Raw genomic sequence first — 22895 nt, 5'->3', positions numbered from 1 at the left:
GTTTAACAGTGTAGTTCTTAGTGTTAAGGAATGACCTTAGGTTAGATCAAAACATGACAAGGTTATGCTCTGGAATCTCACCCGAGACCATGTAGAATGACATGAAGTGTCAGTTTGGTACGGGCTGTGGTTTGTAAGTGTGTGTGCGGTACCTCGTGTTAGGGCTTCTTTCCCTTAGGAGAAAATAACAAAAGTAAGACAGGTCAGACACAACTCAACGAGAATCTCAAATAGAAGTCTGGAGTCTTGTTGGATTTTTTTTGAGCCATTTATTGCTATTAAAACCATTATCCTGAATGAAAATCCAGGAAAAAAATAATAATATTTGGCATTCTGGCATGAATGTAAGGTGGCTGATATGGCCTGTTGAATAAATGTCAGGTTACCGCCATTTACAGAAGGTTTAGTTGGCTGTCAAAACAATGTCACTATAATTTCTTTTACTAAACATGAAAACAAAACCCAGCAGCCAAGGTTTTTAAAAGCAGCGGTTCTCAACTGGTGGTCAGTACTCAAGGGTAAATGCAAATAATAAAACGTAACTAACCATATAATCATGCATAGTTAGGATAGCAAAATACAAAGGTTTAACTGTTCTTGGTGCACATTAATCTGATAGAAGCTAGTCAGGTTAGCAGAAACCAACATGAACAGGTTACGTGTTATGACATCACCCTCAAAAACATGAACAAAAATATTTATGGTAAAAAAATACTTCACTAAATCTAGGCTGACATGAAAATTAACATGGTTTGTGCCAACCACAATTTGTTTTAAACAGGGATTTATTGGCTTCTGAGAGCTTAAAATCATTGAAATTCCAAAGACATTTACAAACAAATTTTTTTTTTTTACAATTTTTCATGGTAATATTAACAAATGACCTGTAAAAAAAATTCACAAATAAATTCCTCAATTATTGAATTTTAAGCCAGCTGAGAACCACTGTTTTAAAAGACACATTCTTTACAGGAAATACCATAAATCTATTAAACGATAAATACTGCTGACAGTCACAGCTCCTCAGTATTCCACCGAATTAATATGTACTGCTAATTGTGAGTAGTATTGGCACAGCGTGGTATGAGCTGGCACATCCAGGTAAATTTTACTAAAACACAAACATGAACATTTATCCTAATTAGATCCAAAGCAAAGCTCTGCAAATAGCACTTATTACAGTACTTTCATAAAGTTATTTCAATGATACATTGGTAATGCCATGATTAAAATGGTTAAACATATTTTAAACTTTAAATTAGACATAAATGTGAACAGACATTGTTTAATAAAATAAATAACATAAATTAATTCAAGTATCTTTGAGATGCTGCTATCCAAGTTTTCGCGCATTTTTCTCAAGGATGTTTGTTAGCAACTCTACCAGCAGCAATAATGAACGTCCCACTCATCTTCACTGCAACAACAAACATCAGACAGCTCAGAAACTGAGGTAAATATTTGCATGTACACAATATGGCTCATAATGTTATATAAAGAAGGATTATGTCCCTTAAATTAAGGTGATCTTAGCTTTAAGTTCAGAACAGGCAACTATAGTCTAGTGTAACGTAGAGCATTTACTCCAAACAGTAAGCATTTTTTATTCCTAACTCTATAACTCCCATTAACTCCTAATCCTAACCTCTAACCTAAACCCTAACCTTACATCAGACACTAACACTAACCCTGACCCTTTCTAACTCATTCTTAAAGGGCGTTCACACAGTGTGCATTCCTGCATTCCATTTGCGCTATTTTTGAAAAGGCAATCCTAATATATATTAGGTTTGGGATCAATGCCTTTTTCACTCCTCGATAATCAGAAGATTTTCCTGATGATTATCGAAATATATCAGAATTTTTTCAGATATAAATCTGTCTTTCAAAGATATTTCTTAACACAACTTTGTTGGTGTGAACAGCATAGTAAATTAAAGGGGGTCGCACGGTGGACGGCATGGCACGTTCTAGAATTCGAAACAATTATTTTATATGAAGGTATGTATGCAGGTATGTATGTTCCACAGGCTCGCCATCTCTCGAGGCTGCTCAAAAATCTGCAGTGCCGAGGATCAGAACTTGCATAGTTTTCCATTAAATTCAACACAAATAATTGTAAAAGGACAAAGATTATTTACTCTAGCCATCAGTGGATGATGATATATTGTGTATATGCATCTTTCATGTAGCCTACAGAATGTAATTTCAGTTACAAGGATGTCTTTTTGTAGTTTGAAAGCTTGGATGAAGCCTCATCAAAGATGCATACAGAGAAATTGCATAATAATTTCTAATCGTTCAGTTTTCGCAGTTAAACCAGTTTCATACACTAACCTGCAAACTCATCAATGTCACTTTCATTCTTGTTGTACAAAAACCTTCATAACTTTTGTGTTTATGCATCCTGTGCAAGGAGCTCTAAAATACCCATCCAATGTTGTGATACCTGTGCCTTACGACCTGCTTCAGTAAATGTTCTATCACCCCCTTGTGGTTTCCCAACGCTATTACGCCAGACATTCAACAGAAGCCCAACTGAGTGAACTGGAAAGCACACAAATTAGGCATCTAATTTAAATGTTGGCTAATGTTAATATATCGATGCCTCAAAAATATACTGATAAAATAATGTGCCAATCAATAATCGATATATCGTTATTTTATGACATGCCTAATATACAGTATATATTAGCTGTTGTGAGCTTGTAAGAGAGGTGCAGCAAAATTTTACTTAAGCGTATCAAAATTATATATTGACAATAAATAGTGAACACAACTTTTGATTGCATTGTCCTCAGTGACTGCATGCAACAACGCATTCCTATTAAAAATCAAATCACTAAATTGGTGCAGTTCTTTTTAATAAATCAGTCAAACAAACTTGGGAATCAGACTGAATTGAACACAACTGAGTCAAAGTCTGAATCATGGACTGAATTGGCTCTGATTACTCACTGGCTCACTGAGCCACAAGTTAAATTGTGTCTAGAAATGAATCAAGAACCATTACTGTTTAAGTGTACATTTTAAAAAGCATGTTAAAAATGCTAATTTATAAGGTTAGTGAAACTTAAATCAAGTTCTGACTGGCTGTTTATATGACTACTGAGACACAGGCGTGTCAAGTTAAAAATAGTGTAACATCCATTCTGTTGTGATCCATCTAGCTGTTTTTGGACGCAAGAATGCATCTTGTGTGTATGCCCCCTTACTCTTGTAATGTTTACTTTGGGAAGAACTGAACTAAAATATAAATTGAACATATTGTTATGAAAGTGACATCATGTTGTGCATAAATCAAAATAATTTAAGGAAACATTGTAAAAATAATATCATGATCAACAAAAAACTCAAATGTGAACATGGCCTGTGTTTACTCCATGAGACTGAATCATTCAATGTAATTTATGCAATAATGTTACAGTCTTGAAAATAAATGCAATATGTTCATCATCTTTAAAGAGCATCCTAAAGGAGATAGCAGTGCAGCAGATATTTTACAGCAAACAGGAGGCAGGGACTGCACGATCATCTGCATCTGATGCATTAACAATGCAGGCAGGCAAATCCCTTTAAATATGCTGCTGGAGTTTGTGGAGGTCCCAGGCGTGATGCCTTTCTAACACTGGATTTGGCATTGAAGTCCAGCGGGCATCAGAAGTGGCCCATTCGTGCAGTAAAGACACTGCGGGGGCGCGAAGAAGATGCTGAGCGGCTGAAGCTCACAGACGGCCATTTTATGATGAACTGGGAGGTGACTGGCAGCAGATACCTGCACAGACGGAGAGAGAGGACACAGAAATGGGGGTTGGAGCCAGACTCAAAAGCAGGATTAGAGGCACAAAGGACGCCTGAAGTGATCAGACACTTTCCCTCTCTCTGTGCTTCAAATCTTCCTTCAGCTTTAGATTCCCATTCCCTCTACTGACCCTCACGTCTAAATGGTTTCATTTTTAACAATGAGTGACACAAGTGGCTGGACGCAGCACATTTTAACAGATTAGAACTTGTTTAATGTGCAGGATGTCCAGGACAGGATAACAGGTAAGATAATTCGGGCCAACAACGAGACAGGAAGGGTAACCATTAAAGACAGCTGATTATTCACATTGGGTAATACCAGAATAGCCTAATTATAATTCAGTTTGAAACAAGACAATTTAAAGAGTTAATTAATTAAATAACATACTACTGACAATAAAGCAACATCTTGCACTAAACAAGCTGATTTTCTTAACTTATTACAACAAACAAGTGCTAAAATCTCTTTTCAAATGTTAATATTGAACATTTTTTAGGATCAATGACAAATAAGGGTGTCCAAAATTATACAAATGAAAAATCTGGAAATTTATGTTTTTTTTGTTTAATGAGTCAAATGGCTAAGTGGTGTAACCATGATGAAAAATTATCTTCCTGCATGTTGGTTATACCACACTGACTTTGATTTGGCAGAAAGTTTTCTTTAATCAGTAATATATTAAAACAAAAATGTTTACATGGTTATTTTAAGAAATAATAATAAAATATATATATACCAAACTACTTCAGAGAGTTTCTGTTTTTCTCCAAGAATTTCAGATTTTTCTCAAAGTTCAGTGGCATACCCAGAATAAAAGGCTTATAACTCAACTTTATATATATATAAACAAAACATAAAAAAACAAGGAGGGTCAAGTGTTTGGTATAATTTTTGGTATAATTTTTTAATGATTTAGATAATGATACATTCTGAGACTCTCAGCCTAAGAAACGTCCTGGTTACTTTCATAACCTCCATTCCCTGATGCAGGGAACGAGACGTTGTGTCGATGTAGTGACACTAGGAGTCACCCTTGGGAACCCCAAACACCACTGATCTTTGAGAAAAGGCCAATGAGAATCGGCGAGTGGAATTTGCATGCCACTCCCCCGGACATACGGGTATAAAAGGAGCTGGCTTGCAACCACTCATTCAGGTTTTGTGCTGAGGAGCTGAGACAAGGTCCCGGCCGTTTCAGCGGGTAGTTCAGTGTTGTGGCAAGAGGGACACAACGTCTCGTTCCCTCCATCAGGGAACGGAGGTTACGAATATAACCAGGACGTTCCCTATCTGTCACTCACTTAACGCTGTGTCGATATAGTGACACTAGGGGTCCCTATACCAAACGCCACAACTGGCTGAACTGTGTTACGTGGACTGGCAGTGCGAGACAGGCAGACCAATGCGTGCCTCATAGCCAGCGCCCCTGGCCATCACGTAACCTCTCCCAACGCTCCTACGAGTGTCGTACGATCCCCTGCACCTCGGGGACAAGTCCACTGCCCAAAAAAGGGGACAGCCATGGCCTCTTCTCTTTTTTTTTCTCCCCAAAAAAGAGTGGAAATTGATCGACTGGGGGCCAAAAGTGTCCGCGTCGGGGGGGAGTGTCACTCCCAAGGGGAAGACACCGCTGAGACCACACCTTGCCCGAAGGGGAGGTAATGTGTGGAAATACCTCACATGGTCTTACCGAGTTTTGTCGGCAGTGTCGCATGTGGAGAAGTCCCCGTGGTAAGTCCTACCCAGATGGGACGGAGCTCTACAAACACGGTGACCGGTGGCAGAGGTGGAAGATACATCACACGGGGTTACAAACAGGTAACCAGCGCATGTGGAGCACCTACTCCAGTACAGGGCCTACTAGCACACGTACTGGGCTGGCATTGAGTTTCTCCGCGAATTCGCCTGCCACAGGGCTAAGGAGGAAAGACATCCAGGGTCCATGGTCTCGTGAACACAGCTGGGGGGTAAAAGTGCATGTCTCCTCCTCCAGGAGGGGAAAGGCACTGTACGCAAGCGGTACACCCGGTCAGTTGTCCCGCACACTTACCTGTTTGTACCTGACAATACACGGGACGAAACCTGCTCAACCTAAAGAGGCGCCATTGGTCAGGGCCCAGGAGGCCGCCACACTCCTGGTAGAATGTGCTCGTAGCCCCAAGGGGGGAGGCACGTCCTGGGCATGATATGCCAAGGTGATGGCGTCAATGACCCAGTGGGCGATCCTCTGTTTGGAGACAGCGTTCCCTTTCAGCTGTCCTCCAAAGCAGACAAACAGCTGCTTAGAGTATCTAAAGCTCTGCATGCAATCTAAATAGATGTGCAAAGCACGCACCGGACACAGCAATGACAAGGCTGGGTCTGCCTCCTCCTTGGGCAGCGCTTGCAGGTTCACCACCTGATCCCAAAATGGGGTTGTGGGAACCTTGGGCACATAGCCCGGTTGGGGTTTCAGGACCACGTGAGAGTATTCCGGACCGAACTCCAGGTACGTGTCGCTGACAGAGAACACCTGCAGGTCCCCTACCCTCTTGATGGATGTGAGCACAGTCAGGAGGGCAGTCTTCAAAGAGAGTGCCTTTAGCTCAACTTACTCCAGGGGCTCAAATGGGGCTCCCCGCAGGCCCCGTAGGACCATGGAGGGATCCCATGAGGGAATGAGGCGCGGTCTGGGAGGGTTCAGCCTCCTCGTGCCTCTAAGGAACCTGATGATCAGGTCGTGCTTCCCGAGAGACTTACAGTCAACTGTGTCATGGTGCACCGCTATAGCGGCCACGTACACCTTCAAGGTGGAGGGGGACAGCCGCCCCTCCAGCCTCTCCTGCAGGAAGGAAAGCACCGACCCGACTGTGCATCTCTGGGGTTCTTCGTGTCGGGAAGAACACCACTTAGCGAACAGACGCCGCTTCAAGGCATACAGGTGCCTCATAGAGGGAGCCCTAGCCTGAGTGATCGTGTCTACCACCGCGGGTGGTAGGCCACTTAGGTCTTCCGCATCCCATCCAAGGGCCAGACGTGGAGATTCCAGGAGATGTCGCGAGGAGTGTGAGGTCCGAGAACCAAGTCTGGGCAGGCCAGTAGGGTGCTACTAGGACGACCTGCTCCTCGTCCTCCCTGATACTTGCGTAGGCCCCAGGGCCAGCTGAGTGCCAGCGTGTCTGTGTCAAGGGGAGCCTCGGTCAGGGCATACCAGAGTGGGCAGTGGGAGGATTCCCAGGAAGCGAACAGGTCTACCTGCGCTTGATCGAATCGACTCCAAATCAGCTGGACCACCTGAGGGTGGAGTCTCCACTCTCCCCTGAGCATGACCTGCCGTGACAGCACGTCTGCAGCGCTGTTGATGTCGCCCGGGATGTGAGTGGCTCGCAACGACTTGAGTCGCTGCTGACTCCAGGCGGGGAAGTTGTGACATGTGACGGGAGTGCAAGCCGCCTTGGTGGTTGATGTATGCTACCATTGCCATGCTGTCCGTCCGGACCAACACGTGCTTGCCCTGGATCAATGGCTGAAGCCTCTGCAGGGCGAGCAACACTGCCAGCAACTCGAGGCAGTTGATGTGCCAACGCAGTTGTGGCCCCGTCCAGGAGCCGGCGGCTGCGTGCCTGTTGCACACGGCACCCCAGCCTGACTTGGAGGCATCTGTCGTGACAACGACTTGCCTGGAGACCTGCTCTAGGGGAAGGCATCTTTAAAAAGACTCTCTCCGTAAGTGGCACTCTTTTAGAAGGAAAATATACTCTTTTAATGGAAGAATATACTCTTTTTGGCTGCTGAAGTGCCCAGAGGCGTTCTCTGCACTCCACCGGAGCATGAGGGGGAGAAACCGCTGTAATGCGGCATAAATCCAACAGCTTTTCGAGGTGAATGGATCGGCAGAGTAATTCAGCTCGCTGAACACAACCACTCGGCTCTGAAGAGAAAATCTGAATGAGTGGTTGCGAGCCAGCTCCTTTTATACCCGTATGTCCGAGGGAGTGGCATGCAAATTCTACTCGCCAATTCCCATTGGCCTTTTCTCAAAGATTAGAGGTGTTTGGGGCTCCCAAGGGCGACCCCTAGTGTCACCACATTGACACAACTTCGAGTGAGTGATAGATAGGGAACTGCTGAAAAAAATCATTTCACTTTAACTGAATAAAGTTTTGTGTTGATATGACAAAGCAATCAAAAGTTACAGCACTACAAAAATAATTTATCCTAGTGTCAAAAACTTCTCCAAGTTTCTAAAAGCTTGTTCAAACAAAACATAATAATTGTACATATTAAGAACTAATTACACATGCAAATACAACAATGACCAAAGGTATGTTCTCTCTCCAAAGCATGCAGGCATGAGTAACGAGATCTCATTCAGTTCCATTCTGTGTCATTTGAGCCATCATTGAGATCCTCTCTGCCCATATTTAGATGACTTCCACCTCTGGTTGCAGAGATCTGAATACTAATATGATTGTTCCATGATGCTGGAAAACATTCTACATAATTTTCGATGAAGTCAGGAAAGCTAACGTGTTTTTAGCAAGATATCACATTATGTGCTGTGTCCACAATGTGCTTTGTGTGGATTATCTAATGATCTATGCATCCGATTACATTGTGTGTGAGTTCGTTTACAGATAATCAACTCCTCTAAGTAATGGTATGTGATATTTTATGTTCTGTTTATTTTTTGTGAAGTTATAAGTGAAAACACGGCATATACACTACCGGTCAAAAGTTTTGAAACACTTACTCATTCTTTATTATAATTTTTTTTCTTCACATTTTAGAATAATAGTAAAGTCATCAAAACTATGGAATAACATAAATGGAACTATGGGAATTTTGTTGTGACTAAACAAAATCCAAAATAAATCAAAACTGTGTTATATTTTAGCATCTTCAAAGTAGTCACCCTTTGCCTAGAATTTGCACACATGTACTCTTGACATTTTCTCAACCAACTTCTTGAGGTATCACCCATGGATGCTTTTTAAACAGTATTGAAGGAGTTCCCATCTATGTTGGGCACTTATTGGCTGCTTTATTATTTGGTCCAAGTCATCAATTTCAAATACATTTTTTTTTATAAAATTTTAGTTTTATAATGAAATAAATTAATATGGTGGCACAATTATATTTTTGTCTACAAAACGAATTTCAAACATGTAAGCATACGCCTTCAGATCAAAATATTTTTAAGATCATGAGAAACATTTCGGTCAAGTGTTTCAAAAGTTTTGACCGGTAGTGTAAGCAACACCTGTTTACATGTAACATATATGTCAAAGACATATTGTAACGGGGTAAGGTGGGCAAGGAGGAGGCGGGGATCAGCTAAACAGTAAACGTAACTTTTAATGTCATAAATGAACTTGAATCAACTTAAACATAAACACATAGACACACACAGCAGCCGCATGTCTCTCTCTCTTTTGAACTGGTGCCTCCGGCTCATCTTTATCCTCCTCACGGCTGATTAGCCCGATTCAGGGCCAGGCGTGTGTCCTCACAACCCGGCCCAACCCTCCTCCTTGTCACACTCCTCCATCGCCCGAATCAGGCTGGGGAAACCCCCGGCATAACGTACTCTCCTCTGCTCCCTTCCTGGAGGGGGGTTGTTGCCCTTCCAGCCGTGCACCCTCACGGCCCGGCCACGCCCTCCTCCTCATCACACATATGTAAGGGATAATGTACAGTCAGCCAGTTGTTATCACACAATAAACCCCGACAAGGTGATCAGGACCCCAACGTGAAGGGGAGGGCCTTGTATAACACTGAAGGTGTTTATTTTGTGATAACAAGAGGCTGACTGTACATTATACCGCTTATTACACAGCTACTATCCAAATAAATAAATATACGGACAAAAAATATTGATTTACATTGAAATTATTTAATTTTAGAAGAAAGAAATCGCTGAACAGCTGAAATCAAATTCCAGTTTGTGTCGGAGTTCTGTTGGTGTTGGTGAAACAGGAGAGACGGCTCGCAAGGCCCTGGATGAGCGGTCTGATATGTGGAGCTGCGGTTGTTACAGCGCAATAACAGACCACTAGACGGCGCCGTTGACCAATCAGAATAGAGTATTCAAGGCCGTCATGTAATAAACAAATTATTGTGAGTAAAACAAATAGGTTGGTTGTATTCTACTCTTTGAGAGCTTTCCTACAACATACAACGCATGCCTATTTGATCAGTTTGATGTTTTTTACAGATTACAATAATATGTACAGTGCAAGATTATTAATAAATTATCAAAATGGAACACTTCTGATTTGTCTGCAAATTTCAAAGCACTTGTTCAGTTTTGGTAATAATGCCTACATGCATTGTAAAGTACAGCTTCTAAGCTTTAAAACAATAATTATTTTTTGTTGGTCAAGACTGTAGTTATTAATATTTTGCCTCGGTGGGGCCTATCTGAGCTGAAAGGGTTAATATTTTTCTTTGTTATGTTCAAAGGGCGGTTGCACCACCTTTAAAGAAAGTTATTGACTTTATGCCCTAAAAATTTCAAATGAATTTTAATGCAGAAATTGATATGATACATACACAGAAGAGGTGTATTCTCTAAGCCAGTGCCTGTATGAATTGCATTTTTAATGTTTTGTTTTTCACTAAATTAATAAATCTGCACTCATATCATTAACCCTTTTACATTAAATCATAGTAAACGAGCCCAGTAAGAGCAGTGCAATGCTGTAGTTATGACAGCAATATAATATAGCCAGAACAAATTAGGCCTGCTTCATAACTAAGTAAAAAAAAAAACTTTTTTCTAAAGAGACCTGCAACAGAAAGACAGACCCAAGAGACCTAGGAAGAATCAAATTAACTTTTAAAGAAGAATGTCCTTGAATCTGTGCAGGTACACTACGATGCTGCACCTCGCTAAGCACATGTTTGCAGTGCATTCGTTGCATTCACCAATGTTCAATAATGAAAAGGGACATCCTACGACCTGTATCACCAAGGTATTATGGATCATAAAAACTCTGGGCAATGATGAATATTGATGTCTCCGTTGCAAACCAACATAGTGAACCACCTTACACATCATTTGCACATGATCTATTCCTACGCTTCATTAAAGCTTTAAAAATCAGGCCTCATTCTTCGGCTCTTCCCTTTGGGAGCCCAAGACAGGTGAGTTCTCAGGAATTGCTTTTGCGTTGGGGTTGAGCCTCATTACCATATCCACTACAGACTACTGAGCTTGGTCAACAAAAGGAAATGTCAAAGGAATATGAAATTCAAGTATAAACATATATAGAGGTGGGCCTCTCCAGCTCTGAAGTATTCCCTGTAAGGAAGTCTCATCCATGAGAGAGAGCTCTATCACTCAGGGTCCAATCAGGCTGCAGGCAGTGTTTAATTGGACCTCTGTGAGGATTCCACCAGGTCTTTGGCTTTTTGATCATTGAGCAGTTCTTGGAAAAACCTGCCAGTGCAAAGACCCAAGAGACACGCCAGCTGTCTAACCTTCCAAAGTGTGTGTGCTTTACTAATTACACACAATCACTCAGAGATCTGCACATATCTCTCATCTGTTTGCTTGTTTTAAGCCTACACTCTATCACCCAACTGCCATGCTAAGCTTAAAACTTTGAGAGAAAACTTTAAGACATTTTGAGAGAAAACTGAGAGCTCCTTGCTCACCAAATATCGCATCACGTTTCTCAAAACTTGGGAGATACAGTAGGTCTCCGTAGTTCTACATCTTGTTAATAACTGATGCAAAACTTTACGTTATAGAACTGCAATAGTGTCCTGTTTTAATTCGAACCACAATAAAATGATCAGTTGCTGTTACCTTTCATGCACATGATCAGTGTTGGGAATAATGCATTACAAGTAATGAATGTTATTTATTATTATTTTTTCGGAAACAGTGAGTGAAGTAACGCATTACTTTTGGAATTTGCACCATAATGTCTGTTACTTTCTGTACGAGTGTTACAAGTGTAAATTTAAAAGAGTATCATTTACATTTATTTCTATACTGACAAATCCAATAAAAAATGTCCCCCGTAATGTAGTCACGTAGGCCTACACAGTGCACGTGACAAGAAGTGTGACACTGCAAATGAAAGTAGATCACTCCCATAATTAACAAAAAAGCTGTCTACACTGCAAGCGGCACGACAACTTTACAACTTTATCCTTGTGCGACCCAGCGTACACATGTGTGGACATTGTATTTTGGCTTTGCTATACGCAACGCATAATTTTATTTTATTTAAACCAACTGATCTCAGTTCAGGAGACTCTGGGCTGTCAGTAAAGGCTTTCATGTGAGCCATGTGACAAAACAACATGGCGCTGATCACAGCAGAGTTGGTCTTTGGCAGAAACGGTAACATAACTACATCTGGTAAGACACCTAATTCAGTTTTTACATGAAACCTGTTTGAGTCAAAAGATTAGAATTTCTAGTTTCATCCGATGTGCCATTTTTTTATTTTTTTATTTTTTTATTTGAGTGATTTTTGCAAAACGCCACGCTGCTAAACGCAATGTACATTAATGTGTACAATAGCAAAATGTTTTCATTAGAAATCACATATAAAAAGTTGCTTTTAGAGGCTTTATGTGGAGTTAGGATGAAAATAGCATTTCAAACTGTTCTGAGACCAGTGCAGACAGACGTATTTTCTATGAAGCCAAGTGCATTCAATCCAAACTTTCAGTTTCAGGCTGCAGATGAAGTCTGAACCACTAAACATATTTGGTAATCAGTACTTAGATTCAAATTCAAAGAATCAAAGGTGTTACTTTTAATAAAAGTAATAATCTTTAATAATGGTTACTTTTTTAGAAGTCATGCAATAAAGTAACGTTACTTGGGGTTAGTTCACTCAACCATGAGTTTGAAACTCAGAGTTTGTGCGCGTTCTCGGTGAACTCAGAAAGGCATTCTCAGCAGATCACCGAATCCACGAGTCACCATGGAAACAGATGCTAAGAAGAAAGGCGCGCCATATTTCAGTGAAGCAGAACATGAAGCTTTAATGACTGCAAACGAGCATTATTTCATCTTCACTCGTAATAGCGATAGGAGCTACATTGGTTTAGGACTGAGAGTTTGCTTGACAGAAATTATACTGAATCACTGTGTGAATTTTTAAATTAATAAAACTATAAAGTTCTATCGTACATATAAAAGCTTAATTGAACATTAATATTAGACCTCTCTCAACAACATTAATGTTTAATAGGTCGACTGTTACGTTATTTGTTTGCACTGAACTTCATTATAAGTATTAACATTCATATTCTATTAATATTATGATAATAGGCTATAGGTTTACTATATATTTTATTTTAAGATTAATTTGAATGGTATTTACCATGATCTGTGCATGCTAATTTTATTTTACAATATATCATGTGAACTGAATGTATGTACTTTATTTTTAATACCATTTGATGTACCCAGTTGGGGTGTCTAAAAACTTAGAATCATATCACCTTTAATTTCCCACAGTTGCTGATGGTGTCATTGTATTAATAGACCCTCTATCAATTGTAGGATCTCCCCCAATTGTCATCATTTTCCATTGATTTAATGTCATTTTTAGTAGGCCACACAAGATTATTCATGTGCGTTATAAGATGAAGATCTGCTGTAACAGTGGTGGACAGTGATAGGAGTTACATGTCCATTGTGTTCTTTTTTTGATGTGGCATTAAAACTTGTCATGTTGTGTTGTCATGTACAGTAGTGTCCATCTGCCTCCACCAACTTGGTACGTAATGAAATTATGTTGTTTTAATTGAAGATCATGTGTCTGACTATACATTATAGATGTTCATGATCTCAGCATTAGGGAAAAGTAACTCATCTCTTCCTTGTTAATAGGAAGCTGTAAAAGGTACCTATTGAAAGGCAGAACAAAAATTTAATTTAGAGATAGACCATGTACAGCTTCTGATGGAGTAGCGGAGGCTGAGCATCAGAAAGATACATCTTTTCATTGAATCACCTGACCACCAGCTTAATGAGGGCACTGTGGATGACTCTAAATGACAGCATGTCTCATTTATATTTTCAGATAATAAAGAGAGTACAATGAACAAGTCTGGAAATGTGTGCATTTATATGTACAGTAGCCTACATGAATTAGAGTGATAAGAAATAAAATCTCTAACCTCTATATCTGTGGTCTGTGAAATTATCACATATTATCTAGTCAGTGAAGAAGAATAACGAGTGATTAATTGCTTAAGCTTTTAATTGGCAGACATTACCTGCATATTGATACTATGGAATGTCATTTTATAAATAACATTAATATTCACTGACTGAAGGAACTGTAAATAGAATGTGGGTGCTATAATAATTTTATTCTATGAAATTTATAGAATAAAAATTATTTATTAGAAGGGCTAAATATAAATACATTAAGTCCTGTCTTTACAGAGAAGAGTGTGGGGGACTTTCCTATGTGTTCTGCGTTAAAAAATATTACAGTATTAAAACATTCCCATTAAAAGTTCATGCACAATGTACAAAGTGCGTTCACTTTTGAATGCAAATCTGCGGTGTGAGACTGGAAATGCTGGAGTAAAGAAGATTTGTGAGGTAAAGATCGCAGTTCCCTATCTGTCACTCACTCGACGTTGTGTCGATGTAGTGACACTAGGGGTCACTCTTGGGAGCCCCAAACACCTCTGCTTTTTTTAAAAAAGGCCAATGAGAATTGGCGAGTGGAATTTGCATGCCACTCCCCCGGACATTTGGGTATAAAAGGAGCTGGTATGCAACCACTCATTCAGATTTTCTCTTCGGAGCCGAGCGGTTCTATTCATTGAAGCTGAATACATCCGCGAAGTTCATTCACCTCATCTGCTGGATTCTACGGCGCATTTCAGCGGCTTCTCCCCCTCTGCAGAGGGCAGAGAATGCCCCTGGGCGCTTCGGCAGAACAACTAAAAGAGTATATTCTAAAAACAGTATATTTTCTTTCTAAAAGAGCGGCACACACAGAACGTCTTTTTAAAGATGCCTTCCCGTTTGTGTGTTATTCCTGGTTGCGGTCGTTATCTCTCCGCTTCTGATGGCCACGATCGCTGTCTTACGTATATGGGCGCTGCCCACGCGGAGACATCATTCGTGGGTTGGTCATGTCCTCATTGCAAGAACATGACCATGGCAACATTGCGGTCATGGCTTGCATTCGTAAGAAAGCAAGCCACCCCAGCGGCTTCCCGTCTCGTTCCTTGTACCTACGGGTATTAGGCCGTGCCGGTTAGCACTGGGGGCAATTTGGGGACCTCAATGGGACCACCTCCGCTGGGTATCCCCCCACGGACCTCCCATTCCCCAGCACGCTCGGACGAGATTGCCGGCTCGTCTCAGGGCGAGTTCGACCTCTCGTTCGGAGCCCAGGAAGAAGACAAGTTATCGAGCGCAGCATCGGAGAGCGGGCTCGTCCAGTCGGACACAGAGGCTTCATCTGGGCTTCCTCCTGGAATGGTTGCCCAGTCCCAGGCCGACACAGAAATGATGGACATGCTATCCCGGGCGGCCGTGAGCATCGGGCTAGAGTGGAACCCTCCACTCTCCCCTGAACCCTCACGGCTCGACGATTGGTTCCTGTGCTCGGGGCACCACCCACAGCCACGCCCCGCCCCCGTTCCTTTCTTCCAGGAAGTGCATGAGGAGCTGACAAGATCGGTCCCAGTTTTTCAGCTCCCCCGCTCTCGCTACCCTCGATGGTGGAGCGGCCAGGGGGTATTCGGTGATCCCCCAGGTGGATAAGGCGCTCGCAGTGCACTTGTGTCTGCAGAGCGCCGCCACCTGGCGTGGGTGCCCGAAGCTCCCGTCCAGGGCCTTTAGGTTTATGTCGTCCCTGACGGCAAAGGCCTACGGTGCCGCTGGACAAGCCGCCTCCGCCCTGCACACCATGGCTCTCCTGCAAGTACACCAAGCCAAGGTGCTAAAAGAACTGCACAAGGGTAGTTCTGACCTGGGATTGATGCAGGAACTGCGCTCAGCGACCGGCCTCGCTCTCCGGGCGACAAAGGTCACGGCGCGGTCTCTCGGGCAGGCGATGTCCACCCTAGTGGTCCAGGAGCGCCACCTTTGGCTCAACTTGGTTGAGATGTGAGAGGCTGACAAGGCATGGTTCCTTGACGCCCCCATCTCAGGTCGAGCACAGGTAGACCTGTTTGCTTCCCTGGAATCCTCCCACTGCCCACTTTGGTACGCCCTGACCGAGGCACCCCTCGGTATAGATGCGCTGGCACACAGCTGGCCCCCTGGACTACGCAAATACGTGTTTCCCCCAATAAGCCTACTTGCACAGACCCTGTGCAAGGTCAGGGAGGACGAGGAGCAGATCATCCTAGTAGCACCCTACTGGCCCACCCAGACATGGTTCTCGGATCTCACACTCCTGGCGACAGCCCCCCCTCCCTCTTGCCGAATTCCCCTGAGGAAGGACCTTCTTTCTCAGGGACAGGGCACCATCTGGCACCCGCGACCAGACCTCTGGAATCTCCATGTCTGGCCCCTGGACAGGACATGGACGACCTAAGTGGCCTACCACCCGCGGTGGTAGACACGATCACTCAGGCTAGGGCTCCCTCTACGAGGTGCCTGTATGCCTTGAAGTGGCGTCTGTTCACTAAGTGGTGTTCTTCCCGACGCGAAGACCCCCAGAGATGCGCAGTCGGATCGGTGCTTTCCTTCCTGCAGGAGAGGCTGGAGGGGCGGCTGTCCCCCTCCACCCTGAAGGTGTATGTAGCCGCTATTTCGGCTCATCATGATGCAGTAGATGGTAAGTACTTGGGGAAGCACGACTTGATCATCAGGTTCCTGAGAGGCGCTAGGAGGTTGAATCCCTCCAGACCGCACCTCGTCCCCTCGTGGGACCTCTCTGTAGTCCTTTGGGGTCTACAGGGAGCTCCCTTTGTGCCCTTGGAGTCAGCTAAGCTTAAGACACTCTCTTTGAAGACTGCCCTCCTGACTGCACTCACTTCCATCAAAAGGGTAGGGGACCTGCAGGCATTCTCTGACAACGAATCGTGCCTGGAGTTCGGTCTGGGTTACTCTCACGTGATCCTGAGACCCCGACCGGGCTATGTGCCCAAGGTTCCCACGACCCCTTTTAGGGATCAGGTGGTGAACCTGCAAGCGCTGCCCCAGGAGGAGGCAGACCCAGCCTTGGCGTTGCTGTGTCCGGTGCAAGCTTTACGCATCTATTTGGATTGCACGCAGAGCCTTAGAAGCTCCGAGCAGCTCTTTGTCTGCTTTGGTGGACAGCAGAAAGGAAGCGCTGTCTCCAAACAGAGGATTGCCCACTGGGTCATTGACCCCATCGCGATGGCATATCAGGCTCAGGATGTGCCACCCCCTGCAGGTTTACGAGCCCACTCCACCAGGAGTGTGGCGGCCTCCTGGGCCCTGGCCAGTGGCGCCTCTTTGGCAGACATCTGCAGAGCAGCGGGCTGGGCAACACCCAACACCTTTGCGAGGTTCTACAATCTCCGGGTTGAGCCGGTCTCATCCCGTGTTTTGGCAAACATGAGCAGGTAAGTTCCGGGACAACTGGCCAGGTGTACCGATTGTGCATAGCACCTTTCCCCTCCCTTGAGGTGAAGACGTGCAATCTTGACTCCCAGTCGTGTTCACAGACTGTGAACCCTGGATGACTTTCCTCCTTAGCCCTCAGGCAGTTGAGTTTGCAGAGAAACTCGCTGACCGGCCCAGTACGTGCGCTAATGAGCCCCTATACAGAGGTAGGTGTTCCACATGTGCTGGTTCCCTGAAGGCGACCCCATGTGATAACTTCCGCAAAATCATTTCCCTATTGGCAAACTGCGTCTTCCTTGGGCAGAGGTCTCTCTGCCCCTGTTCGCCATGCTCTGTAGAAATTCCTCCCCCTTCGGGTAGGACCTACCATGGGACCTCTCCACATGACATACTTCCGACAAGACTCGGTAAGACCGTGTGATGTATTCCACTCAAAATACACCCCCCCCCTTTTGGGCGGGGTGTGGTCTCCGCAGTGTCTTCCCCTTGGGAGGGACACCCCCCGATGCAGACACTTATGGCTCCCAGTCAGTTAATAAATTCACTCTTTTTGGGGAGAAAAGAGAAGGAAAGAGGCCTCGGCTGGGCTAGCCTGTCCCTATAGTTGGGCAGTCGACTTGGGCCGTTCGACGCTTATAAGAGCATTGGGGGAGGTTACGTGACGGCCTGATGCGCTGGCTACGAGGCACACAGCAGTCTGCACGTCACACACTGCCAGTTCAGGTAACACAGTTCAGCTAGTTGTGGCATTTTGTATAGGGACCCCTAGTGTCACTACATCAACACAACGTCGAGTGAGTGACAGATAGGGAATGTCCTGGTTACTTTCGTAACCTCCGTTCCCTGATGGAGGGAACGAGACGTTGTGTCCCTCTTGCCACAATGCTGAACTACCCGCTGAAATGGCCGGGACCTGGTCTCAGCTCCTCAGCACAAAACCTGAATGAGTGGTTGCATACCAGCTCCTTTTATACCCGTATGTCTGGGGGAGTGGCATGCAAATTCCACTCGCCAATTCTCATTGGCCTTTTTTAAAAAAAGCAGAGGTGTTTGGGGCTCCCAAGAGTGACCCCTAGTGTCACTACATCGACACAACGTCGTTCCCTCCATCAGGGAACGGAGGTTACGAAAGTAACCAGGACGTTTACTGTAACATTTCTTTAAAAGTATATTTTGCATAATCTGAACTTTCTCACCCATTGTGCCGCTATTAAAAGGGCACACATGCGCTGACAGCCTCTGAAACGTACTAACATCTACCTGAAATAAACTAACTCTGGAACATAACCTACTCCGGAGCAGGTTATGTTCAGAGAGTAAGTTGCTATGGCTACTAACATACCCTGAAAGTTCCCTCAGTTTTTGGAACAGAAAGCTGAGCTTATCCACTTATTCTGAGTAAATTTACCCCGGGTAAGTCACTTAACCTGCTTTCTGGAATACCCCTCAGGTAGTTGAGGGTACTGGTTGAAAAATAAAAGGGTGATGTCATCCAAAAAAGTGGAGGTGGAGAAACATATTTTGCTAAACGATTGTAAAGATTTTTTTTTCTTTGGAATAACATATACTAGGGCTGCACGATTTAGACAAAAATTTATATTTTGATTATTTTGAAAAATATTGTGATTGCGATTTGAACTGCAATACGATAAACAAAAAATTAGGAAGTGATTTCTTTTGACCAAAATTGGGTAATGTTTTGGCCATGTCCTACTGCTAATAAAAGACTAAGGCACGAGTCCTCTTAAAAGGAAACAAACTCAAGATCTGTTTCACTTCAGCCACAAATAAATCAATAAATAAAACAGTGAAATAAAGAGAGTCTTCTTCATATTCACAGTGTACCTGTTATTGTCCACTTTGTGATAGTTGCTCACTATTAATCCTAATTATTTTTTGGAACCTATAAATATTATATTGAGATTATTATTTTCACCATTATTATTATTATTAATTAACAAAACTAATATATTTCTGTAATAAAATTTAAACTTCCTCAGGGCATTTCTATGCAGTCCAGTTAAACCAAAGAATTCTAAAACGTCTAGCTTTTATTTTGGTGGAAAACTGCAGGAAGAGTTTCTGTGTGTGTAGCCGAATTCACAACAGCTATACAACGTGCTCCTCATTTTAACATCTTCTCGTCCTCTGTCCACAAATACCCAGTGCCATGGGGTGTATTATTTGTATATTAACTTGTAGCAGCCATACATATTTGGAATTACACAAAAGTAAAATTAAATTGAATCTGTCACGTTTTAAATATTATGCGCTTAGCACATCTGTTACTCTGGCCTGAGATGGAGTTGTGGGGCACAGAACTGCTCTGAAAACATGGAAAAACACTATACAGATAGGACAGAGCAGAGCATAAACTTTGAAGCGAGCAGCTCAGGCAGACTATTTATTTTATTTAATCACAGCTCACTGCGATTTAATAATCGCTCAATGTCAAATCGCGATTTCAATTTTACTTTGATTAATTGTGCAGCCCTAATGTACCAATAAATTGTGCACAATAAGACCAGGAAAGTGCATTTAAAAAAAAGTAAACAGTCACTTTAAATTCAGAAAGAGTGCACAAAAACATAAGTCACTGGACCTCTGCCAGGGGACTTCTGTTTTAAGAGAACAAACACCTGATGAATCCAGACATGAAGTAAGGGGGTAGGATGGAGTAAGGAAGCCAGAATGAGACTCTTACTGGGGCATCATTTTACTAACGAGGCAAAGCAGATGCCAGCTGATTGAAAAATAGCGGATTCCCAAGGGCCATTCCAGCATTGAGTATGCAATGAGGCATGTCCTCAGAGAACAAGAGTGGAGAGAGCGGATGTTGGCTGGGATGGTGAGTGGAGACGAAACCGAAAATGTTTGGCCAGTTTCTCCGAGGCCACGCCCCCTCCAGGGCACCATTTTGGGAAACAAATGAATGTAGCAAGCAGGTGCACAAAGGTTGGTGGTTGCAGAATGGACACACTGGAGATATTGGGTGAAGAGTTATCCAAAACCAATAAATAAATGCTAAGGGGGTGAAATCACAGGGTGAGATCTGTGTAGAAGACAAGGGCAAATGTAAGGGCAAATGCTACATCCGTGTAACGTAGCAACAGCCAATGTTAGTGTTTCAGGTCAGTTTATCTCAATTTGTTTTCCATTCTGATCTGAAAAAAACAAAAAACAAATCTGAAATGTTCTCAGCTGTTTGGGTGAGGCACTAAAATACGGGACAAACTGCATCCCGTATGGATTTAATACAGAACGCAATTCTGTTCCTTTAAATACAGGATTATTCCCTATCATACGGGATGGTTGGTAAACCTAGACACAACTTTCGTTGCCCATGGACATGGCTCATAGCAATGATGACAACAAAGACAGATACAAAGAAATCTATTAATTAATTTAACTATTGTTCCCAAGTCTCCCAGAATGATTAATACATGTGGTTGGTTTACATTAATACTACTGATTTGGTGCTGTCGGAGTTTCACTGAGATGCAGGCCTGTAATATACTGTAAATATGTGATATATAATAAATAACATTTTATGTAATATAAAATAATTCAAACAGGCCAAATTTTGAGTTAATGTTCGGTTTTATTTGGCTTCATAAAGATAAAGTTATCTAGCCGCAGTCAGTAGTATCTTTTTCTCAATATTAATTGTTTGGTTAATATTCCCTAATCACCAATTTTGTATGTAGGTCTTTATGTAATCTAAAGGCATTCACTCTGGTAAATGAAATGATTAAATTCCATTAGCTCCCACTACTTAACACCAATATTGGTCATTAAAGCAGCATTAAGTTGATTCTGGACATTATAAGTTCCAAAGCATGTGTTGTGTTGTATATGCCCTCTGCATGAGTACACAAATGTCCACAAAATAAAACCTAAAATGAGTTTGACACCTCTGATTTAGATGTTAAAAAGACGCCCTCATGCTTTGACAGAGAATGTTTAGCATTATCTAAGCAACAAACCACTTCATTTTCTTGATTAAATCTTTGGACTTTAATGCTGAATACAGTTGTACAGTGTGAATACTATTGGCATTCATGGACTGGACCGATGGAAGGTAAATCTACCTTGTGTCATCCCAGTCTGGGCTGAGTCCACTGAGCGAACCACGGGAGTCAGCCACAAACTTGTAGACCACGAGCAGACAGTCTCTACTGAGCTGTACGACACGCTGACAGCATCTCAGCTCCTGCACAGACAGCACCTCACTACTCTTATTGAAGATGCTCTCCCACGACGACCTGCTGGGGGAAGACACATACACACATGATAAATACTAAAGCATAGAGGTGGGCGTTATGACCAAAATCTTATTTCACAGCATGATACATTTTATATCACAGTAATGGTATATATCACAATATAGTTATTTTTGCTGGAAATCTAATGAAAATGGTTTATATATTAAATAACCATGGGGTAATGCTCTTTTGTGGATAATCCCATGAATGAATTATTTTTCAAATAAAAGGTACGTCATCTCATTTGAACGTGTTCTCTTTTTATTTGGAACATGATGGGCGCAAACAAAGATAAATGATTATTCATAACAAATGCTGTATAACATCTGTGTTAAAAACAAAAGACTCAAAAAAGTATGGCCCGAAACATACTCTACGAAGTATGTGAGCACAAACACTCCACAAACACTGTATTCTCAGTGTTGCCACTAGGGGCGCTATTGCAAACATTCACGTAAATTGCGTTCTGCAGTCATTTTTCTTAGTTCAACTACTGTCATGGCTGAGCAAGTGTTTGAAAAGAATCTTAGTGAGCAAGTTAGTTTAAGTTAGTAAAACTTTTGATATGTTTATAGCTAGCTACCCTGATAAAAGGGTTAATGGCATTTAAAGGTCACTCTTTCGCAGGGTGGTTAATGCTTTTTAAAAGTGAGGAAGCACAGTTTTGTTTTTATGAAGTTGTCGATGTTGCTAATTAAAGCTGCTTCTAAATCTACTAAGTGCCATTTTTTAATGAAAATAATTGATAAGGCTCATAACTGTTTTTGCAATAATTAATAACACAAGTCAAAAACAAGAGCCATAAAATAGGATTATGAAATAAATGGGGCGACTTAAAATTATGTGTCTGAGCCTCTTTGTCCAATAAACATAAAGCTTTGCTACACTGGAATCAATATTCCAGATATGTGCCATGGATTCCCCTTGAAACACGGTTTTTCAACGTAACTATGGCCATTATCAAACGTGAATGTGGACCTCTTCCGATATAAGCCACTTGCAACTATTTTAGCGATACAAAAATACTAAATTATGCTGCTTTATATTGCAGGCTGCCAATATATTCAATATTTTCATATAGTTTTACTGTTAATCGCATTTTGCCATCGTTTGATCACATACTGTACTTTTGCACATAGGCAGATGACTGCTAGACCGTGGGAGCTATCAATGAATGAGAGATCAGGAGCTGAAAAGGACAGTCCTCAGATCCACTTGTCATGACTACTGTACCACAAACTTTACACAACAGGAGAGAGAGGGACAAAGAGAGCAGAAAGCAGCTGCACTCTTATTGCTTCTT

General features: G+C 42.5%; 1 protein-coding gene across 3 annotated transcripts in view; it reads right to left on the bottom strand.

Annotated features, from left to right (window-relative positions):
* Nucleotides 1-255: 255 nt before the first annotated feature.
* ttll7 (tubulin tyrosine ligase-like family, member 7) overlaps nucleotides 256-22895 on the bottom strand; it is a 150221-nt gene continuing 127581 nt past the window's right edge. For 2 of the 3 annotated variants that reach the window (XM_051673258.1, XM_051673259.1), the window contains exons 20-21: nucleotides 21419-21595; nucleotides 256-3775 (exon numbers count right to left, since the gene is read on the bottom strand). In XM_051673258.1, the coding sequence (XP_051529218.1) occupies nucleotides 3658-3775; nucleotides 21419-21595 (295 nt within the window). In that variant the 3' untranslated portion in view covers nucleotides 256-3657. The remainder of the gene's footprint in view (nucleotides 3776-21418; nucleotides 21596-22895) is intronic. The other variant, XM_051673260.1, reaches the window with a different exon arrangement.

The sequence above is a fragment of the Myxocyprinus asiaticus genome, chromosome 35 (genome assembly GCF_019703515.2).
Source record: "Myxocyprinus asiaticus isolate MX2 ecotype Aquarium Trade chromosome 35, UBuf_Myxa_2, whole genome shotgun sequence".
Taxonomy (NCBI): domain Eukaryota; kingdom Metazoa; phylum Chordata; class Actinopteri; order Cypriniformes; family Catostomidae; genus Myxocyprinus; species Myxocyprinus asiaticus.
The sequence above is the reverse complement of the archived record's forward strand: the minus strand, read 5'-3'. Positions and strand labels throughout refer to the sequence as shown.